General features: G+C 35.8%; 2 protein-coding genes across 6 annotated transcripts in view; one reads left to right on the forward strand and one right to left on the reverse strand.

The window, feature by feature from the left end:
* The window catches only part of ANAPC10 (anaphase promoting complex subunit 10), a 338817-nt gene that overhangs the window by 79668 nt on the left and 235345 nt on the right, over positions 1 to 23804 (forward strand). The window lies entirely within an intron of this gene.
* Positions 7850 to 23804, reverse strand: part of HHIP (hedgehog interacting protein) — a 79935-nt gene continuing 63980 nt past the window's right edge. The window contains exons 12-14 of one of the 2 annotated variants that reach the window (XM_083834685.1): positions 18594 to 18742; positions 15933 to 16057; positions 7850 to 15050 (exon numbers count right to left, since the gene is read on the reverse strand). In XM_083834685.1, the coding sequence (XP_083690811.1) occupies positions 15036 to 15050; positions 15933 to 16057; positions 18594 to 18742 (289 nt within the window). In that variant the 3' untranslated portion in view covers positions 7850 to 15035. Of the gene's footprint in view, positions 16058 to 18593; positions 18743 to 23804 lie in introns of both variants that reach the window. The other variant, XM_083834684.1, reaches the window with a different exon arrangement.

Raw genomic sequence — 23804 nt, forward strand, 5'->3', positions numbered from 1 at the left:
GACATTAGGTTTCAAAAGAAGGATTACACACAGACTAAACAGAGTAGAAGTCATAAAAATTTAAAGACATCACAAATATAAGATCCTTTTTAGGTATGACAGAATACTAAAGGAAATTTATACTGAATTATACCACCCAAGCAGACCCATTAATTAATGTAATGAGAAAATATGTTCCATTTCCATGGAACTAAGCATTTGACACTTTCAGAAGGGGGTGAGGTGAAAACATATACTTCACCACTCCTGAAATTCTCAGATTTTAGCTTATCTATTCACATTCATATTTGGGCTGCTTAGGTGTTTGGATATGTGCTAATCAAGAGAGAGGAAGAAAAAATTACTGTAAGTCTAAAATAGTGTAAACACTTCTTGTGCTGTGTGACTTTGAAAATTACGTTTTATATTTGAACACTGTAGAGATTCTCACATCTTACTAGGAAATCAGAAGTGAAAAAAATCTTTCTATTATTGAAAACCGATTCTGAAAATAATGTACAGGTGAAGCTTTTAACTCCATAAGCAGATGCTGTGTGCTCATTCCAACTGCTTATACTTTTAAAGTTGGCAAGTAGGGCAGTTTGGAGGACTGGGAAATAAAAGCCAGGCTTTCAGGGTGGTGCAGAAATCAATTTCCCATGCAAATGATTTAAAAAACCAGTTCCTAATCCCTGTTCTTAGGGCTTTATTCCATTCCAGTTAATAAAATATTCCCCTGCATATTATTTGGAAATTCTTATGGTCATTCCTTGATAAACTGAAAAAAAAGTAAGTTTGATTCTTAACTTTTTTTGTTTTTTGGATGCAAAATAGCTTTGGTACACATACTTTTCATTTCACATCTGTGATGTCATCGTCTTAAGAGTGGGATACTGTACGAAGTAGCATCCTCTGCAGAGTGTTATGTAACTTTTCAGTTTGAATAGCAGCTTCCAGATGTTTCTGTCACTGTTTATTTGAAGAATTTTTGATAGATACGACTACCTTCTCCAGGTACAATTTAGACTTAATATGTTAGTCAGGCTCTATGCAAGTGAGGACCAAAGGCAACATTATGCTTTAATACAAAATATAACCATACCCTGGTTAACCATCATGACAGATCCATGTTACTCTGTTTTGTATGTTTTTTGAGTAGGACCTTCAGTTATCATTAGGCATTAGGTGCTGGACAAACACAGCAGTAAAAGGTGTTCAATTTCTGCGTTGTTTACAATGTAACTTAAACTAGTCCACGCATATGGCAAGGGCTTAGGAGAATTTTGTTCAAGTACAGAACAAAAATAAGTTGATGCTGAAGGATTTTCCATATTACAAATAAATATAATTATTATGCATGCAAAGTTTTAAGAGGGATTTCCACTTGTGTACAAGTCTGATCCAGTTCAGTTAATGGTTTGATCTTTCAGAACCTTCTCTCTTTTCACTTGTCAGTGGCAGAAAATGGACCTGCACATCCCTTTTCTGTTTTGTGCTAAGCAGTTTATGTGCAGGGTGCGCGAAGCTGCACTGTAGCCAAAATAATATTTTGAATATTTGGTCACCATGGATTGACAGAAAGAAGGCCAAACCTCATGCTTTTATGGCCTCATTAAAAAGCAGGAGATTAGTAGTAATAGCTAACCTGTCTGTGTGGTTGAAATGCAAGGTAGCAGGTTGAAATGCAGGTAGCTTCAAAATTTGAGAAGATTTTGTGTGTGTATTATGTTTGGTTCATATAAATACAAAATGGTTATTATGATGATTCTGTACTTGAAGATGCATTTCTAGCCCTAATAAATCTGAAGTCCGTAGGGAGAAAAAAAAAAAAAAAGAGATGCTATCTCAAGTGTACAGGGGCAGTGTAGCTTATCCCACCGAAAATTCTTTCTAGTGGAGTGCATTCCAGATTATACATACTGTATCCATACTCAAATGTCAGGAAATTGTTTTTCTCACAGATAGGAAGTGATGTTCTCACTAGTTCCTAGGCACGTAGAGTTGTCAGATGAAAATAGGTGTTGGATAGCAGGATACTAGTCTGACCACCATTCTGTAGTCTCTCTTCATTAAAATGGCAGCATAATTGCATAGATTTGGTATTATTCATGACTGTTGTGAAACAGTTTGCTTCTTCGCACAGAATTAAGCATCAGAAATGGATGAAGTTTACCAACTGAATGAAATGACTATTTACATTAGCATTGTGATGGGCTCTAAGCGTGGAAACTAATGCCCCAAAGACTTTTTGGCTTAGTGTTCTCTGTATGCTAGTTGTCTACCAGAAGATTGTCTAAACAAAAATAAAGCCAACTCAATGTTTTTCTTCTGCCACCGCTACTAGAAATAATTATTTCAGTGTCAGTTTTTCCCCTGCAATGAGTGATAATTTTCTGATCTGTGGAAGGTTTTACTTAAGGCAGTAATGATACTAAAGATGATTTTTCAGCTGTGTCTACACTGCAGTTAATAGTGACTGCAGCACATTGTGGAAATTTCTGAGTGACAAGTCAGTAAGCAGTTTAGGAGAGTGGTCTGCAGGTAAAAATAGTTGTGTGGAGCTTCATAGGCTCATCTGAGATGTTTCTTTGCTTCTCTAGACTTCCTGATTTCACTACTGGAATGCTGCTCATACTCGAGCTGACTTAAAGCTATCTCACACATCTCTACAACTCAGTAGCCACTAAAATCTTCAGCAACGACATATCTTTACTTTCATTTCTTTTCCTAAGATAGAAACACTTAAGCATTTTCTTTTACCTGTTGGAAAGATGCAAGAAGGGATTCATTTCATCTTTTTATTTTAATGTCTCAGTCTCATAATCTGACAAATCTTTCAATCTGAGCTTTTCATAGGGATATTTATTTGTGAGGGAGCTGAAGTTTGAAACTCACAGTGGTAAGTTAGCCACACACCAATGAAGCTGACAACCCCATTACCATCTGAACTTGCCTTCCTGAAGACTGTTAGAGTGGGTTGGTGCGCTGGCACCACCAAAATCACAGGCAGAGCTCCTATGAATATCAACAGATCTGAATTTACACCCCGAGCTTTTTTGGCAGGAGGATTTTGAAAAAAAAAGAAATCATTTCTAGCTCTCAGGTGATATTTTTTTATATTGGGGCTGTCTTAACAGTCTATGTGATTTTTTTTTCTTTTTAGTCCTCTCTTCTTTGTAAATGTGTGCCTGTGATAAGAACTGGGGCTTTTATCATGGGATAGCAGTAAATAATTAAAAAACACGGATTATTCCCTGTAAACATACGCTTTGGGCCACGTCCCTAAATTCTTTTGCAAAACTTCTTGGAGATTTCAAGAAATGCTCTGCCACAGTAAGAGATAAATGAAGGAAAAAAAGTATTCTCAGAGTTGCCTGTTGAAAATGGACCAATATAGAGTCAGTAAAGGATCACAGAGGCAGAAGAGGGAGTTTGACTCTTAGTTGGAAGAGGAAGAACTTCTTGCTTCCTGGAGTGCATATAACTGAATTTTTGAGCAGAACTATTTTAGGAGCAGAACATTAGGCCATTCTACTTTCTGATAAGCTTTCAAGGTGAGGAGATTCTGACTCTGTTCCTCTCTCTCTTCTTTTGACACTCTGATTTTTATCATTTCTGGGTGCTTCGTAGCTTTGATTCAGCCAGAAGGATGGCAGTCAAAGCAATTTCTTGGGAAGTAACCAGAGGAGTTTAGATCCACCTCATTCTATAGTAGTGTTCTTATCATGAACTGGCACCACCACCCATGAAGTTAATTGAGGTGCTGACTATGACTAACTTTTTCAGGATTCTCCAAGGTCTCAAGCAAGCTTTGGCTGTTATATGTCTTATCCTGGCTTGCTATTAGGAGGAGATAACCATCTACCTCCACATTGTTCAGGTACTTCTGAGGATGTATTCCAGCCAGAAAAATTTCTAGCCAGATTAAAAGGTGCGTAGTGAATTCAGGTGCCAGAAAATTTTAGTAATACTGGAAATCGGGCAGATTGTTTTGTTGTTTGGGATTCTGAAGGATTTACATGCCTGGGACTTAATTTGAGTAGACCAGACATCAACAGTGCGTAGTTTGCTGACTGTTTATTTGTGAGCTAAAACCCTGATAATTCCACAGAACTTCCATCAAAAACAAAAAGCAATAATTATAAACGCAAAATCAATATGATTCTAGTAGTTCACAGGGGACCTCTTAGACATTAATCTTTCTAGTCATGCATTTAAAGAAAACTCAGAACATGTCAGACAGATGTATTCTCTGGAATAATTTTGATAAGCTAATATGGTAATGAGTTTCCTGGTTGTTTCCTGGTGCTTCTGTTCAAGTCTCCGTGCAACTCAGACACTTCAAGACAATTTTCCTTCTGCATAACCATCTTGAAAAAAAAAGCACAATTGATTAAGTACCTTTACATTCCTTATTTACACTATTGTAAAACCAAACGGTTTTGAATAAATGCACAGACAATGCATGGGGTATTACGCATGTGTGTGTAGCTGCATATTTCTGTTACAGATATAATAAGCAACAGGTATATGTAGACTGTACAGCTATGCATCTTGAAAACGTCATTTTTCAAGCTGACATAAGTGCCTTCTGATGGCTTCCTAGGCAAGATCTATCATGAGGCATCTCTAGGGATGAATTTCTTAAAAAAAATAAAAATGACTTCGACCACATTTATTTGATATTACATTCATAGGTGTAAAATAGCCGTTTATAGTTTCACTTGTCCACTTCCCTTGCTCTGGATCTGCCTCCCTGATCAAGAAATTCAATAGCTATTAAAAGCTGCAGCTGTACTAACAGTCTTATGCTTTATAGGAGGCATTTTGCAGCTATTACTTTAGAACAGACGTTCCTTGCCAGTACAGATGTTGCGCCTACCTTTTTCATAAGCACTTTATCTGCACCATGGGCATTGCATTTCTAATGTTTGCTTGAAATTGCTAAACACACTCCATAGCTGTAATTTATTTGGGCTGGTGCAGTTTAAAGACCTGAGAGCTAGGTCTGCACCTGTTCTATTCATCTGACCAGGAAAGCACTAATTCTACTGCCTAAGTGTTTGTTGAGTTTAGATCTCTTCTTTATAAATCTTGTGAACCAAATGCAGCCTGTCGATTCACACATATGTTCGCCTTCCCTGAGGTGGAAATTGCTTGCATATATATCACCAAATTTCATTTTTCTAATATTGAAGGGAGAGCATACTGCTAATGGAGGACAAGCATTGAACTCTTACGTTCCTTTCCTCAGTTAATCCATCTCCGAGTAATCAAACCTACATAGTGAATGATGAAACGTTTAGAAGTGTGTGTGTAAATGGAGCAAATTCTGCTAGTATGATGACACTGGCTTCATTGTGGAAAGTACAATGATGGTACTGATATCAGCAAATTTGTATTAATGTAAGATGAGTGACAGTTGAAGAAGTCTGTGATTTTGGCAATCTCCTAAGTAATAAAAGATAAATTTTAAATGCTGAATGTTGGACCGGTATAAGAACCCTTCATTCAACTGTTTCAGCCCAAAATTTTGGAAATCAGACAAAAGCCAGCCTAGCTTTGAAAGACAAAATTTCAGAAAAAAAATATTAAAAAAACAGAAACCACCCCAAACCAACCAAACAAGAAAGCCACTGTTCAGTGAGGTTTTTCAAAACCAAAGCTATGTCCCACTTTGCCCAATTCTGCCAGAGATGTATGTCATATGTAGACATGTCATCAAACATGACTCAAACCAACCCTTCCCCCAAAATAAATAAATGCAACCACATAGACCAAAATGATTCATTGGCATTTTAAAGATTCTACCCTACTTGCTTGTGGTGCATTTTTAATTTTGAGTTAAAACAGGAGTTGATCTCTTACTTAGTATTTTTGTTAAAATGGAAAAAAACAACCACTTATGCCATAATCAATCTTCTTAAAAACTTGTAAATATTTAGCAAATTTATTGCAATAGAATGGAGCAGAATATCTCTATAAGAGAACAAATAAGAACAAAAGAATTAAAGAATGGAGCTATATGTGGAAATAAAGAGAATGTAATAAAATGACAGAAGCTAATTTGAAGTATATATTTTGGGGATAGTGGTTAAATACTGAAGCAAAGATATTATTAGTGACTACATTACTAAAATGAAATGCTTCAGAATTGTGCATTTAAGGACTGAATTCCATTTGAAAGTTGTGATGACACTGACAAACCACACAAGCCACATTCAGGGGGCCAATACTTCATCTAATTCATTTAACAGCAGAACAGAATTTAGCCCTTTATATTTAGGATGTCGTCAGAAGCTCTAGATAGAATTACAATCTTGCTGTGCATGGTTGAGTATATATAATTCTTTATGTAACATTCATGTGTTATGTGTTGTAAAAGAAATGAAAGGTAGCTGTTAATTCCAAGGCTTATAAATATGTCAGTGGGTTTTCATAATGTCTTAATAAATTATAAGAACAAACTCAAATGACTCATGATGTCACCAGAACTACATGCTGCACTGTATTTTTTACAATTATGTAGTATACCTCGTAGGATTCTTTTACTTTCTATGTGAATATGTAGATCCCACTAAAAAGTTAAAACAATCCTTGTTGATTTCTTCATTCTTTTTTATTTGCCATCTTTTGGCTGTTTTCTTGTTCTGAGCCCTTCTTCAAATTAAGAAAATTCATCTCTTTACGAAGATGTGTTTAAAAGAATATTGCTGCAACTGATATATTTATTCATTGAGAAGCTGAAAGAAAATACAGTTTCCAAATATCCTCAAATTTGGGTGAAGTTCAAATTTTCCTTGGATCTTAGTTCTCTGGCTGGCCACCATTCTGTATCACTAGTGGTATAACTAGCTGAAAAATGGAAAATAAAATTCATGAAAATTTCAAGACTGTTTTGGCTTAGATCTGAAGTGTAGAGATAGCACCCGTATCTTAGTGTCAGTACTGCTTCATTCTTTAATCTAAAAAATGAACACATGATGGGCTGAACACTTTACGTAAGTTAAATGTATAAGACTAATATTCAACAGCATTTCAAAACCACCAATGTAAATTAGTGTGTAAAGAAACCCTTGGTTCTTTAGTGCTCCCTGTCTAAACTGTTTTTTACTCTCACAGGTATAAGTTACAAGTGCAGTTTGCAATTATGTGTCATGATTAAATGTTCCTTCATAAAAATACATATATATATATATATAGAGAGAGAGAGTGATCCTGCTCCCACTGATATGCTTAGGTGTTGATTCAATGGAACAGAACCTGTTACTTGAGATGGGGAGAAATTGAAAGAATCCAGTATTACTTTCATTTCTTATGACCCTTATTTAAATCACTGGAAATGGTACATCTGAATTTAACATATATTTATCTGATGACTTGCTTCTCTGAAGAGAGAATCTTCTCTGAAGATATTAAATAAAGAAAAGAAAGAAATAACCCCCAGTGTTTCTCTCGTATGTACTGAACTAGTTCTTCAACATATATATATATTCCAGAAGCCTGTACTGGAAATTCCCTTGTTCAAGCTGTCTGTCCATTCACATACTGCTTGCAATGAAACAGGTATCTTTTCAATATGGAGGTCTTAGTTTTTGCTCTCATTTATCCAGAAGCAAACAGGAAACCCCATTCCAAACTTTCCATTCCAAGAATAATAGCAGTGTTCAGTCACATTTTATAAAAGCATCTTAGAATTTATATAAATAAAACTAGAGTGCATTTCAAAGAATATATAAAATGCTGGCATTTTGCTTTTACTGCAAAGATCAAAGAGCCGATTTAAAATTAAAATTGTCATGAATTTAAATTATGCATTTAGTCATAATAAAATATTAAAAAGAAAAAAAAATAAAGCAGCACATATACCTTATATTGTAACATAAAGTTTAATATATTTTATTAGCTTAAGGGACACAGAATAACTATCTATCCAGAACTTCAGGCATGCATTTACATAAATATATTAAATTAAGAAAAGCAATTATACACTTAAACATCCTTTTGTCTAAAAAATCATTAAATCCACAGATTAACAATAAATCCAACTCTATGCATTTATCACTTCCAGATACAACTGTTCCATTTCTCAGATATTACACAAATACATTTGTTAGAATTTATATGCGTTATACATATATTATATATTACATAATAGTGTGTATACATACATGGTGTTCAATAATATAATAATAATTTGTACTTTTTATAGCACTTTTCATTTGAAGAGCTCAAAGCACTTTACAAGGATTGGTTTCACTAATTTTTAGATGGAAAGTGGAGGCACAAAGATGCAATTATTTAAGGTTATATGAAATTTGTGACACGCAGTAACTGAATTCTCTTGCTTTGAACTTCAGCCATGCTGTCTCCCTAAAAAGAATACACATATAGCATACGTAATCTACATAGGTAGACTTGCAAAGGCTTGTAAGGTCTCAAACCAAGAAAGCACTTAATTATATTAATAATGTTAAGCATATGACTTTAGTGAGATTCATATGCTTAAAATTACTTGTGTGTTCCAGTGCTCTGCTAGATTGGTGCCTGTATATGCTTAGTAGTATAGTACAGTCTACAGAAGATACTTAAACGTAGTTTGAATGGTATTTTCTAAACTAGTTTCCCACATTTCAAATGTACATACAGTACCTGATGGCTACTATAAAATAAAACTACTTGAACAGAGGAATATCAGAACAGTTATGTTCTCAAGTGACAGATTTTTGTTATTTCCTCTTCCTTTCCTGCTTGGCTCCCATTAAAATCTAATTGTTCTCAAAAGGGAATTGAAGTTTTCATTCTGTAGTATATTTTGGGGGGGGACAGCTAATAGCATTTCTGGATAATTCACAGGGCAGAATTACTGCTTCTGGTATTAACGGTGATCACTACAAGATACATCTGGTGACTTCATACCAGATGGTTTCTGGTCTCAGTATATCCTGATAGGAATTTAGAGCATTCTGCACACCAAAGTTGACTCCACCTAGAGTGTTTTTCTTTTAGTAACTCCTCTTAGGAGCATTCAGCAAATGGGATTTGGTTGTCACTGCCTCATCATGCAAACCACCTTTTTCTTGTACAACAAAATGCACCCTACACACAAGCACACAAAAACCAAACAGCCACCTCTCTGCTTTCTTCCCACTCAAAAAAATTGTGAATGCAGCCACTGCATATATTCACATGCTTTAGATGGCACCTTCTTTCTGAAATTTCCAGAAATTTAAACAATTCTTATTGAAAGATTTTTTCACTTTTCTTTTAATTGCAAAATGAAATTAAATGGGAACATCTCATGGATTGTAAAAGGAACTTAACTATATGATATGCGGCACCCTACTGACCACTTATAACAGATGGAAAGTTGTTTTTTTATCATAGAAATAAAACTCTTCTCCAACAATGTAGCTTGCTGTTTGAGCACATTCTTAGCAATAATTTCTGATATTTTTATTTTGGAAGCCAGTGTGTGTACAGTATACAATAGGCAAAAACACATTAAATTAATATTATATAAAATATTAATTTTTGTGACTTTCTATGGCATGAAATGATCACTAGAATTACGTGGTTTTGGTGCGTGGAGTTCTGGTAAGCAGGTGTGCCACTTGGCTTTAAAATCAAACTGTACAGCATAAAGTAAAGAAAAAGCTCCCATGGAAACCTGTGGGAGTTTTATTTGGGTTAGGGGATAACACGATAATCCTTTCCCAATATGTAGACCAAATTAGTAATTATTAATAACTCATGGGTGAACTGAAGGAAAAAGGTTGATGTGTCCGTTGAACTATTTATACAGAGCTATAAAATAGTAATGTTTCCCATATAGAAGATAAGGCATGACTAATACTGTCCGATTAGTCAATCTACACAGTGTAAATCTATACAGAATTGCCATATTGTTTTCTGTTGTGTATTTTTACATCATGATAAATCCCTATTGCACAGCAGTAATTGAAGTCAATGAGTACAAAGGCAAGCAGGTAGATCCTTTGCCTGTAGAATACCTGCTCAGGTCTAATCCTGCACTTGCTTACATCTGTTATTTTAGTACTTTGAGTAGTGTCATCGCTTTCAGTATTGCCATTTTTATTAGTAAGGATGGGAACAAAACTTTTTGTTGGATTAAGGTATAGTCTTGATTGAAATATTACACCATTCCTATTTAACATGTGAAGAAATGTTTGAAAATATGCCTTACGTTGAATGGAGTCTTTGTAATACTGGGCTCAAAACAGTTGCAGGAACTCATCCATTGATGTCTGTGAGCACTGGGATGCCATCCCCTCTGTGGGGGCTCTCTGAGGCCCTGTCTTATTATGTCTATTTCATAAAATGGGACCACTGACTTATTTAAATTACTTTCCTGCTTAGTGGCATACGCTTAAATATTTGAAATAAACACATACGTGTGAAAGAGAAAAGATGTGAGCTAATTGCTCAGCGCTTTTGAAGAAGTAACAAAATGTTTGGCAGATTTAACAGAATGCTTTGTGTAGCAGTTGGCAGTACCTGTAAGGAAACTCAACAGGATCGGATATGCTCACTACTTAAAAGACAGGCCTGAAACTGCAGTCTTACTCTGGAAAACCTGAGTGAGTCTAATGACTATAGATGCTAACAGAGAGGCAATGGGTGCAGTGATGTCTGTAGTGAAGTTCTTCTGCCAGCTAAGTGTCTGTCTTTGAAGGACATTGTCCTATAATTAACGAAATCAATTGGAGATTTTCAGTTGACATCAATGGACCTCAAATTGGGCCCTCAAAGAAAGTTTGAGGTAATCCTGCACTGAGCTTTCAGGTAGCTTCTGCTGTTTCACAGCTATATTCTGAAAAGTAAGCTAGTAGTATTTCACTGAATTGCTACCCTTTTTAAAGCAAGGAAAATTTTAGCAAAACTTTTTTTAGTGTTTCTACAGCATTTTTCTTTGAAATTAATGGAAATATTTATCAGGTTTTTGTAGCCCAAATTCAGATTATTTGGTAGGTCTTTACTGCAAATTTGGGTCAGAATGAATTTAAGATGTTGATTGCCTTTTTCGCAAAGTTCTTAGTGATAATACATATATTTTTTAATTTGACAAATGTGAAATGTTGGTCATTTTTTAGTATAATGAAAAGGGAAAAGTTAGTTTCAATTTACTTCATGACTCCCTTCCCTTTCTTCTAAGACAACAATCAGCCTGGCCAGAAGATCAATATGGTATTATTCCTAACTGAACTGATACACAGTTAAAATAAAGGATAGTAGATTAAAATACTTCAGTATCTTTTAAAGGATTTATGCAGTTAAGGAAAACTAAGCAGAGCAGGATGTCCTCAGAACTATTTTTTCCATGTGGGCCCAATCTTCTAAATGCCCATTTCATAGATGCACGTAGAATCACACATACGAGTATTTTCATTTTAATGGGACTCCACACCTGTGAAAGATTACTTGAGCTGAAGTGTTTTTAGAATCTCACTTTTGCATATTTGTACATGAAAAAGTCCTCATTTCTGATCCCAAATTAGAGAAAGAGTATAATGAAAAGCAACATTTCATCATCTTGGGAATGTTGTTCTGCTTTTTACTTGAGGCATCTGGTTACTGTATTGAAATTGGTAACTTTCTGACTAGTGTAGTGACTGTATAGTGAACAAATGCTTTCTCCCTTCTTCCATCTTCAGTACAGCTGATGCTGAGCAGCTGAAGGCTGTTACTCCTGAATCATTATACACAGTTAATGGCCAACCTCCAGCCAAACTACGGCATTAGAAGTCACTATAAAATGACAAGATTCTGTGGGGCAATCAAAAGATAACAAACTCAGTCTACTGGGAAGTCCCTTTGATGCATATATCTATTACACAGTTTGGAAAAAAAAAAAAAGAAGAAAGAAAAAGCAACACCTGCAGCAACCAGTTATTGATCTTTGCTGTAGTTCTAGGAAGGAAGGAGCTACAAAACTGAAATGTAGAGAAGTGAACGAAAGGAGATAAACGAAGAGCTGTCATGGTTGCCAATATAGAATTTATATTCTTATTTATACCTAGTTTATACTTTGGATGCATGAAACAGAATAACTTGTGAGGATTCAAAGGTACAAAGAGTCTGTATCTGAGTCCCTGACTGTTAATGGAAGAAATATATTTCCTTGAGGGGAAGAGTTTGGGATAATATTTCTTAATGGAAACATTAGAAAAGTGTGCTTAATGTTTTTTTGATAGTTTGTTCGTTTGTTTTTCTGAAATGGAGTAAACCAATTTGGAGCTGATTTAGCATCTTTTTGTCTCAATACTTATCTATGGAGTAAGAACGTTTCTCCTTATATTCAAATAATATGCCTTTTTTTCTGATCGGTAGCATCTTAAAAATAGAAGGATGAAGGTTTTCCATCCTGAAATAATAAAATGAGGGTTGAAAACTAGCATACATCAGGAATAGAGTTACTTTTTTGCAACAGGTATATTTATTCTTTTTTAACAGTAGAAAGCCTGAAAGAATGCTCGAAATGTACCATGTATTGGGACAAAGAGAGGGCAGTATCTCACAATAAAGGAATAAGTGAATGGAATAAAAGATTAGGAGAGAGAGAGACAGAGACAGAGACAACTTGAACACATACATAAAATCCTTTCTAGAGGCCCTTATCTAATTGCCTCATTTATCTAGTTTCATTTATAAGCTCAGTTTTATTCTGGGACACTCGCAGAGATTGTGTAAGAATGGCTGTAGAATGACCTAACTGGCAACGGGCTTTCTACAAACCCTTTTTTTTTTTTTTTTGTATGCCAATTCTCAGGGCAATTACTGCAGTTGCCCTTTTTATATTAGCATCTTGGGTGGTTAGGCCTAGGGTTTACTCACTCTTTTTAATAGTATAATTTCTTTTGATAAATAAGCAGTTGGGATTTTTGTGTCTTTTTTTGAGAATACTTCTTTTCCACTGGGACTTCCTATGTATCCATGTGGGCTTAAAGCAGATGCCTGCTTTCACATGATACAAAAGATGATTTAAAAATGAAGCAGAACACTTTCCATAAGCTATTTCCCCTTTCTCTCCATTCTTCATTTAGATTACTTCTAAGTTTTGAATTTTTGATGGACTGAAACATTTTTTTTTTTTTTAAGAAATAAACTGAAATATTTGCTTCAGTTTTAAAAGTGATTTTCTGGCTGCAGTGCAGTTGATGAGAGTTTTTTTTTATGCCATTGATTTGAATGAGCCCTGGATTTAATTCTTAACCTTTAATGAAATTTCATTTTCTGATTCCACTAGTAGACTAAATTGTCTTTATTATTAAGATGAAAACTGTATGGTCATTGTTATCCCTTCTTTTCACAACTGTGGCATATACTGGCTATATACATGACTACAGAATATACATTACTGGGGATCTTCAATTTATGTACAGCCCACTTTTTTTTTCTTTTTTTCTTTTTTTTTTTTTTAAGTCTCTAGGAATGAAGCAGTGAGAAAAGAACTATCACTTTTCCCCAGCCAGTTATTGAGAGTATTATGAACTAAAGTGGGGTTTATTTTTTTAATATATTCATTAAAGAAAGTGTTAAAGATGTTATCTCTGTCAGACATTTAAATGTTGCAAAAATACTTGAGTGACTTTCTTGCTTTGCTGATTATGAAGAGTGCAATAAAACTGCACTATCTGACAGGTTTAGACAGCTGGCTCATTCATGAGAAGTTCACATTTTTGTCACCCACGTTGAATAAGGGAAGATTAGATGGTAAGGTCAATTTACAAAAATGGTTGTCAGGACATTTTTTAATTGTAAAACTTTTTGTGATGGAATTCAGGAAAAAGACTAAAGGCAGAAAGCAGTGGAGACAAAGAGCTGCTATTAACCTACAGATGCTACTGCAGGGTTCATTTTAAGATTGGTCACACTGCTTAGCCAATGAAGTGTTGGTGTGACTATAAGGGACCACCCTTTTCTGGGGTGAGAGGGCAATTTGGTCTTCATGCTCATTTAATCCTGAGATGTCTTTCAATGGACTGTCAGTTGAATCTACATTGTGCAAAATTATGCATGCACTTTTTAATGCAGACCATTGTTCACTAAGCACTTAACCAAGATCTCAACCAATTTCCATTTGGCATGAGGTCACTTGAAACCCAAGCAAACATATATGGAAGGCAAGTGTAATTTTCTGTTCCTCTCAGCTGGAATGCTGAATAGAGATAAATACAAGTAACAGTTTTGCTGTACTTAAAGATTTAATATTTATTAAATGAAGACTGACAACTTTCCGTAAAGGAAAATTCATTACATGTCACTACCCTGGAAAAAGAATTTTGCTACTGGAGAGCAATATGGCTAGAGTATGCTAGAAGTTATTGCCTAAAGTGTTGTAAACTGTTGACGCATGAGTAGCTGCGTATAAGAACCATTAGCGTGTGCATGCTGTGGCTACTCTACTCTCTTTTTACAGGCAAGATTTTATAAAAGCCAGGTAGTGCAAAGGAAATCTGATAGCCAGTAAACAGTGAACAAAGAAACTGCCAATAATGTCCCAGAGCTGGAGATAACAGTGCACCGATTCTGAAGATACATCTAATTAGAATATTAATACTTTAGAAAACCTGACTAGAGCATGTACACCGTATTTATTGATACATTTACAAAAATTCAATTTCATGTTAGCTCTTCAAGGAACATTTACATTTAAAACCATATTTGGCAATAATTGTTATACGTTTTGTACAAGTGACATCTTACACAGCCAACACGTGCTAATGTGAGCTTTTGTCCAGTGAAGTTCCATTCAGTGTGAAATCTGTAGCAGTCTAATCATGTATAATCTGGCCCGTCCTGTTATAGTGAAAATCACTTTATGAACGCTTCTAACATATGCTGGAATTTTATTAGGATTGGTTGGTGGTTGTTTTTTCATCCGTCGTAAATGAATACAAGTTGACACAAGGATACATTTCTAGATTAGATCCACAACACAATAAAGAGTGTGTTTGCTCTCTCTTTCCCCGTCTTTCCAATTAAGTTGGTGAAAAATGTAACTTTAGTATTATACAGGACATGGCAAAGCTGTCTCATCTAGGTGATGTCTATATTATAAAAATAAAATAAAATAATATAAATATGTAACATGAACCCAGTGCCCATTGTTAAATAAAATATATGATAAAAAGCAGACCTTCTAGGATGACTGGTTTTGAAATATGCGAGTATAATTTAATTATTAAACACTCGAAACAATCTTGATATTAAGCTGCGATAACCAGATTTTTGCATCTATGCTAGATAAAGAAATGCGTAACATTCTGTAATAGAGTTACATTGATGAAGGTGAAGGTTACAGTCTTACAATGAATTGCCTAGATAGGAATGCATTAAGGAGATCTGAAATATTCTCTCATAACGTAGATCATTTCGCCTTAAAAACTGTTACAACTGGATTTCATTAAGTCCAGGAGTTTATACAGCGATGGTTCAAAACTGCTCTCTTATTGCTATAATCAGGCAGTTGCAGACACAAGGTTTCTGGGATGTCAGTGAATCCAAAATGACATCAGGAAAGTCCTTTGATGAAATTGTGGTTTGCAGTGGAATTACTTTGTAAACTATTTCTCATGAAGAAATATATATAAAAAAAATTCCACTACCTGTGAAACCGTATTTATGATAGTGCCTGCCCGTGTATGTGTGCATGTATTGGGTATCTGTACATCCGTGGGGATGTACAGGAATATTTACACGCATACAACAAATTTATTGGCACATTTCTGGACAGTATATTTAAATTAATAAAGTAAATCAAATCACTGTTATTTGTTGCAGGATAACCAACCGTCTTTTAAAAATGACAGGATTCAAAACAAATGCCCGTTGAAAGTGTAGTTTCCAAATAGTCCCAGAAACTATACAATATAGCTGGTTAGGTCCAGCAAATAGGATGTCATGTCTAGGATCTGATCAAGAATACCTGCCCTTGTCACTCTTCGGATGTTTCTATCCACTTGTTCACACTGGGGGCCGAGATAGCCTTTTTTACATAAGCATTTATTAGGCCTTACACAGACACCTCCATGTCGACACGCTGGGTCACACTTCGCTGTGGGTAAAAAAAGAGCAGTTTTCTAATTTCTTTCAAGTATCACAAAGCAAAAAGATACAAAATGTATTCATTAAGAACTACTTTTCTGAACTTATAATGGTAAAGCACATAAATTAAAAACAAAATAGAAAGGATAAAATATTGGATGTTTCAAAACCATATTTTTGAAAGTTGTAGAATACTAGGGGGAGGAAGTATATTTTTATGTCTGAGAGAATATCTCCCAGGACAAACTGTGAAAATCAAATAGGAAATTTTTGAAAATGTCCAATTCCTGTATTCAGGTGGGATTTTGGAGTGCATTGGAGACTCATCTCAAAAGATTTTAGGCTTCAAATATCATATCACTTAAACAAGACATACAAAATTGCTAGAAGTTTAGATAGTGGTGGTCTACGTCATCCCATTTCTTATGACGACAAGCCGAAAAAGTCCTGAAGTTGTAGAGACATATCAGCAACTGACCACATCCAAACCGGCAAGTACTATATCACAGATAAACTTCTTTCTCTGTACATGCAGAGTTCTCTGTACATGCAGAGTTCTGCACTACACTATTTCCTTAGCAGAGCAGAGTACAAGTGAGGCACAAAATGGGGCCCATTTGGCTCCTGAATAACTTAATATTGGAATAAAATGGAATTAACATTAAAAACAATAACAAAAAAAAAAAGAACGTATTTTAGACAGCTTTTATCAGTTAAGCTTGAAAGATTTCCCTCTCTTTAGTCGATATTTGACAATTTACCAGTAGAGTCCTAGGTCAATCATCTTTCCCAAGTTTTTCAGATTTAAATGCTATATGAATCTGTAGCCAGTGTTAGCAAAAACAGTATTCATAACTTCCAGTTTTGAATGTGGTCTCTTCTATGGCACAGTCACTGCACTGTGATACAGGAAAGCTATAATATCTATTTACAAAGACTTAAAATACACTATACAAATAAAGATTCTTGATATTATTCATGAATTTCTTAATTACCTTAGATGGAAATTGATGCCTTGTAACTATTTTTTCTTATTTATATTATGTTTATAGCTTGAGCTTCAAGCTAGAACACCTCTGCTAAGTGCTGTGTGGGATGCAATGAAGAAAACTCCTTAGTCTACATGCTTTTCTGCAGCTTTCTTGTACAAACTTGTATCTAACAAACTATCTATCAAAGAACAATAATTTTTTAAACAAAACTGATTCTTCAAGATACATTCATGGTCACACTGGAGACATTTTTTACTTTGAATTCCACTTGGACAAGGGCTATAGAATGGACCTCATTCTCCAAATCTAGGCAAGGTCTGACTGACAAGTGGGGACAAGCGAAGCTGGGCTATCTGGCTGGATTACCTCATCCGTTTCTCCAGCCTGCTTTTCTTGCACAGCTGTGTGATGCTCGGCTTATGCATCTTGTCAGTAGGATATATCGTTAGCGATTTCATCCATTGCATTTCAATCCAAACCACATCACTCTTGCTCATCAGTAAGAAATGCAAGGCTGCTGGAATTTACACTCCAGTCTGTAAGGGCTGCATGTCAACCTCAGTAGGGCCCTCCTGAGTGCCTTTCCAACCTGAAGTATCCTGGGGTCCATCGCCTGATCCTTGCTTTGTCTTACTCTACAGTTCTTCTCCTCTTTTGTCTTACCTCTGCATATTGACATCTGGTCAAACTCTCTGAGCAAATATGAGTCAGAAGACTGTGCTGATACACTAGTAGCAGCTTCTGGTTCCCAGGCTTGCTCTGGAAGATCTGTTAGGCCAGAGTTATGCGGCTCAGCCACAGTAAGCACAGTCTCTGTGAGACACTGATAGCACAGCTGTGGCACTCAAGGTCACTTGTTCATTCCTCTCTCCCCTTCGGTGGCATACGCCACGTTCGCCATCCATTGGGTTTGATCACTGTCACTTTTTCAAGTGACTCTTCAAAGATAGGTTACAGCAACAAGATGGGAGTTAATGAAAGCACCACAGTTATTTGTGATGGATCACAATTACTTTCCGATTATTAGCTGCTTTGTGACAAGTTGTACACAGAGTTCTCTAGAATTCTCATTTTAGTCTTTAGGATCAAAAATAAGAATGTACCAAAACTAAATTAGTTGTATTAATTCACTAAGTGCAAAATATGCAGTAGTGACCTGCAGACCTGATTTTAGTATCTTTCCTGACCAGGTACTCCTATTTGACACGGACTGTGTAAGATTGCAGGCAGGAGCTCAATGTCCAACAGTGACCATATTATTGATTGCACTTCATTTTATTTTACAGAATTGGTGTAAAAAGAAGAATGCTGTTGTCTGTCATACTTCTGCTCTCACCTGCATTCTGAAGTGGTTCCCATTGCATGAGATGTTTTGATTTTAACTGTTGCACTCACCTAAAGACTTATTCTGCTCCTACACCTCATGAGATCAGTATCTCTTTTATGATGTCTGAGGACTAAGTGTCAATGAAAATTTCTCCTAGCAAATTATTAAAAGCAAATTATGCCATGTCATTGCTTTATTCACTTGTTGCCATGAATCTATATACAAACCAGCTCTGCAGAACTCTCCTTCCCAGCCTTGATTACAGCAGCATTTTCCTGTGGGAGTGCAGTGCCCATTCCGACAGTGCCTTGAGCATTCAGATGTCAGTGTCTGTGCAGACTGAGCTGTTCTTTTGCATTCTTCAGGGACTAAAGGCCTGTATAAAAATATACGAACCAAGCGTATAGTTAAAATTCAGGGTCAAGGAGAAAAACTGCTTTTGCACATGAAATTGAAAGTTGTAATTTTCACTCAGTATAGTTGTTTTAAGTGGCTTCTATAGGAACGTGTACAGCTTTCCACAGAAAGTATATTGATACAAAAGAAAAATCCAAATCTCATTTAATGCTCTCAGTTGGGAACGTGCATACTTTATCATGAAGCACATACATTTCCTTGTATTCAGAAAGATATTGGCAATGAACATAGAATTCAAACTTTATTTTTTTATTGAAGGCCTGATTCTCATTTGTGCAATTATCAGCGGTGTAAATCAGTGTTCTTAGAGGACTTTTTTTTTCTTTTTTTTTTTCTCCAGAACACCAGTGAAATAAAGATGGTGTGTTACATTGCAGAAAAATACAGTGTTACTTGCTATTCTTTCATATAACTGCCTTCAGAGGTCTTTTACAAGATTAAATAATAGTCCTTGAGACTTCCTGAAGCTTGAATGTGGTAAAAAGAGCATCCCGAAGATCTAATCACGGGCAGCATATATCTCTAGAGGTTGGGAACTGAATTGCCTCTCAGCAGATTTCTTACGGTACTCAAGGTGTTGACTTCAGGCAGGCAGGCCCACAGTAAATTTTTGTAATAAACCTGAAAAGCTCTCTTGCTTCCAGGGAACACTTTTACTAAGGGTAACTGAGCACTGGCACAGGTTGCCCAGAGAGGTTGTGGGGCCTCCCATCTTGGAGCTGTTCAAAACCTACCTGGACAACCTCCTGTAGGTGTCCCTGCTTGGGCAAGGTGTTGGGCCAGATGACCTACAAAATATTTTTTGTCCTACAAGATATTTTGGATGTCCAGTATCTTTTTTATTTACAAAAGCACAGCATTATATTCCTTAACAACGAAGTATCTGTAGCATTTTAACTTAAGTCTGTCTTAACTGTTGATAGAATTTCAAAGTCTTTTTTACATGGTTTTTGAATTGAGCTGGTTGTCATGCTGACCACTTATTTTATTTGTGATTTGAATTCAGCAGCTAGAGACTGATAGGATCACCACAAGGCTACAGGTTCCAGGGACAGGTATCATGATTTGTCTGCACAGCAATAAATTGAGAAAAGAATGTCAGGATCTACCAAGAGTTCTAAACAAGTAACTGAATGGAATTGTAATGGCAAATTAAGTTAATTACTGACAAATACAAAATGACTCATTGTCAAAGAAATAGTTTGAACTACTGCCATGCATTCCTAAACTTGAAATTGGAAGGAAAAAGATTCTACCAGTTTTATGGAGAGCTCAGTGAAACCTTGGCTAAGTGTCCAGCTGGAATTCAAAGAAAACAAAACAAAATTGTACAAGATAGTAAGAACAGAATAGAAGAGTACTAACATAAGTATTAAACCCCCAGCTATATGCAAGTAGCTGGAATAGCAACTTGTGTACTGGTTACCCTATCAAATATTAACATTCTAGATTGATACCCCTGTGTGAGCAAAGTAAAAGATCTTGATAGTCTTTGGAGTATGAGAAAGAAGGGGTATGTTGGAAAACAGTGTGGAAATTAGTATGTGGAAAACAATGGCGGAAAAAAAAAAAAGGAGGAAAAATGGGGATTCTTGTTTACCTCCCATTTCAATGTCAGAACTATTGAGGAAAAAATTAAGCTCAAGAAAATAAAATTAACTAGTTGAACCCATGGCTTCTAAGGTATCAATGAAGCCCAAGTTCTAGCAGCATTTTAAAAAGATATTTCTAAGCACAATGGGACCATTCAAAGTATTATTAGATAGGGTAAAAAATTGTAAGAAAAATAAGCACATATACCTAATGTCACAGAATTCCCTTATTAGCTGACTGGACTTATATTTTTCCCCTATTTTGGCATGCAGCTTTTTAATGGTACATTACAGGGTTTCTTGCATTCTTCTTTGAAACAGAATAATAGAGTACAGGATCACTGGTTTGTTTCACCCTAGCACTTTCTCTGCTCAGGCTTAATTGCTAAGATGATTATTTAAACATCCATTCAGAACTGGTTGCCCAATGACATTAAGGACAGAAAGAATGTGTAGCTGCATCTTTCAGTGTAGCACCAAGTTCTGATTTCAAAAGCACTTTGGAGAATCAGATTCAAGCTCTTGTATTATTTAAGGTCTTTGAAGTATGCTTTGACACCTTTCGCGCAGCACATTTGAAACCCTTTTTTTGTGTTCACATATTTCCACAGCTGTCTTTTAAATATAATGCTTTTTTTTTTTTTTTTTCCGGACCTGTAAGGAATTTCACTTCTATAGTAATGAGTGCATTACATATGCATTACATATGATCTGGTTAGGTAAGTTCCTACACTTAAAAATTATATGTGAGATTCACAGGCAGCACTGTTTTGAAAAGAGCTATACAAAATGATAAGATTTTCAGTTGAGACTTATTCAGATTCAAAGTAAAAAGATCTGTCTTCTAATTGCTACGTCAGGAAAAGAAAGGTGTAAATTTATGTTGATTTCTTTACAACCATCTGCATAGGAGGCAACATTTTTTAATTCATCTGTCTCAAAGCCCATTTCTTTCAGGTTATTTTAAACGGAGTCTTCTCTTTTTCTTGCTCAAACACAAGTACAGTACTGTGTTCAGCAGGAAGAATAACCTCAGGTTCCTGGAGCATCTCTTAGAAAAGAGCTCCAGTGGTATATCTTCAGCAAAGAATGACCTCACAAGTCACAGAGGTATTGTATTTGTGACGACAATGATTTATTTTCTTAATAGATGCAAACTATTTATCTATGATAGTGCTGGAATATTTGGGTTCTTTCTATTCATATTTCATGAGGGAGGCAGAAATCATACTTTTTTTTTTTTTTTTGTATCCAGCACAGCATGGCTGGCCACTTTTATGATTTAAAGCTTTCTAATGCTTGTGGTGCTTGTGAATATAACCTTGCCTTTTATTCTACCATCAATCAATAACTTGCACTCATCAGCCTTGGATAATATTTATTAAAGGTGGGGTGGAGTAGAAACAAAGATGGAAAAAATTCAGGTTGGCAGAGTGCCTTAGGAGAAGAGTAATACAAATGCAGCTGCAGCAGAATCCTTTTTGTGTGTGAGAAGAATTACTGTTTTTCCTTATTTGTACTATGGGAAAAGCCACACTTCTTTCTCAGGATTTGAATGCCATTCTGGTACAAACACATATCATGAGAAAGTCTCTGCCCCACAATACTTACACTTTGCATTCTTAAGGCTTTAAGGGGTGGAAATTTTCAGGCTCAGTGTAAGTGTTTTGAACTGAATCTCAGAAAGATAACATAAATCTCGAAACTGACTGCTGGGACTTGATCTTTCCAGCACTTAGACAGCGTATGATTTTGTTTATACAACTAGTGCTTCACTCTGTCTCTTGACGTGGAAAATGGAGGGGGATAGATGTAGCCACACCATGGGCAGGAGAGAATTTTTTTACTTGTCTCCCTCAATCTATAAAACTCTAAAGGGTACAGCTTGATTACTCTTACAGTAAGCAGTATTTGGTCCACAGAAAGTCAGCCAAAAATGTAGCTGATAATGACTATTTATATGGTCTGTACAATTCTAGTTATCTTAAAGAGCTGTTCATATATACAGTACAGTACAGTATATCTTGCTTGTTAAAACATGCTTTCATGAAACTGTGTAACAACTCTAAATGTATGGAACATGGAGGAGAAGTTGTACTGGGGGCTGGGGCCCTTGCTGGGTCCCTTCACTGCCATGGTTAATGAACTGAGAATTCCTGACTGTGCAATACGTAAAATAATTCTGACTACGTTACTGCAGCTGGTGTAGGAAAGTAGACTCTACTGTTAGTTTCGAGGCATACAAAAGTCTGACGTGCTTTATTAGATTAGGGTTCATCATATATTTGCTGAGAACTCCATGCTTTCCTTCGTCCAGCTTTTATCAGCTCCCCTAAGTGTGCAGTGATGTGCTCGTTGTATGCACCAGCCTGTAACTCAGACGTACAGAATCAATGCAAATGGAGGGTCAAATTCAGCAGTTATACAATGGTACTGAACACAGCATAATTCCTCCATCAGGCCTTTGACACTATATTGAAAATCTCTACTATCCTGCTAAAGCCAAAAAAAAAAAACACAAAAACAACAGAAAAAGAGACAAAATTCCTGGATGTTCGAATTCGAACAAGAGATGTGGCCATAGAAATCCTGATTGTGGTACAAAATATGTGGAAGAACATTACACTTCAATTAACTGCACACAAGATACTAGGTATCAGAAAGATGCCTAAGTATATCACCAAAGTTTGTGTGCTGGTTTATTTTTTTTTCCTTTATAAGGGAAAATGTCAAGAAAAAATAATTTTACTTCACTGTAATTTACTACTTGTCATAGAATAAATATAGCATCTCTTCAGGTACAGTTTCTAAAATTAAAAAGTATACCTTTAGTCCTGGGAGAGATGCCAAAAGCTCGTTACTTGTCTCCAGATTTACTACATGGGAATAATGTGGAAAAAACTCACAGCTTTTAAGATTTAAACTCAGCAGCATATCAAATTTATTCTTATATGGTATACTTGTTCATGACCTCTAGTCTTAAGAAATTCTGTCATGTTTGAAAACTAGTCCCTAGTGAAGCCTGTATCAATGTTAATAGCTAAGAGGTCAATGCAACTGCTAAACAGTTTGTATTACTGTCAGGGTGGTCATGAAAACAACACCTGCTGCATGAGCACTTGGCAGCTGGGTCAACAGGCACTGTGGGAATTTATCAATTTAGGGGGCCACTTGCATAACACTTTGACTGATGAATTGGGAAAGACTGGCTTACTGGGCTAAAGCTGCTCTATTATGTATGACTTTCTTTAGGATGGCAGAGGCTTCCTGCAGGCTCCAGAAAATAAGCAAAAGATAAACTGAGCTGTTTTTTTTCCTTATAAAGTGATAAAAAGTGAGAACTCCTTAATAGCCAGTGCTAGAAAGACTTAGAAAAATCTAAAAAAAAATCCCAAACCAAAACAAAAACTTTTACAGTCAGTGAGCTGT

This window comes from Anser anser (assembly GCF_964211835.1).
Source record: "Anser anser genome assembly, chromosome: 4".
Lineage (NCBI taxonomy): Eukaryota > Metazoa > Chordata > Aves > Anseriformes > Anatidae > Anser > Anser anser.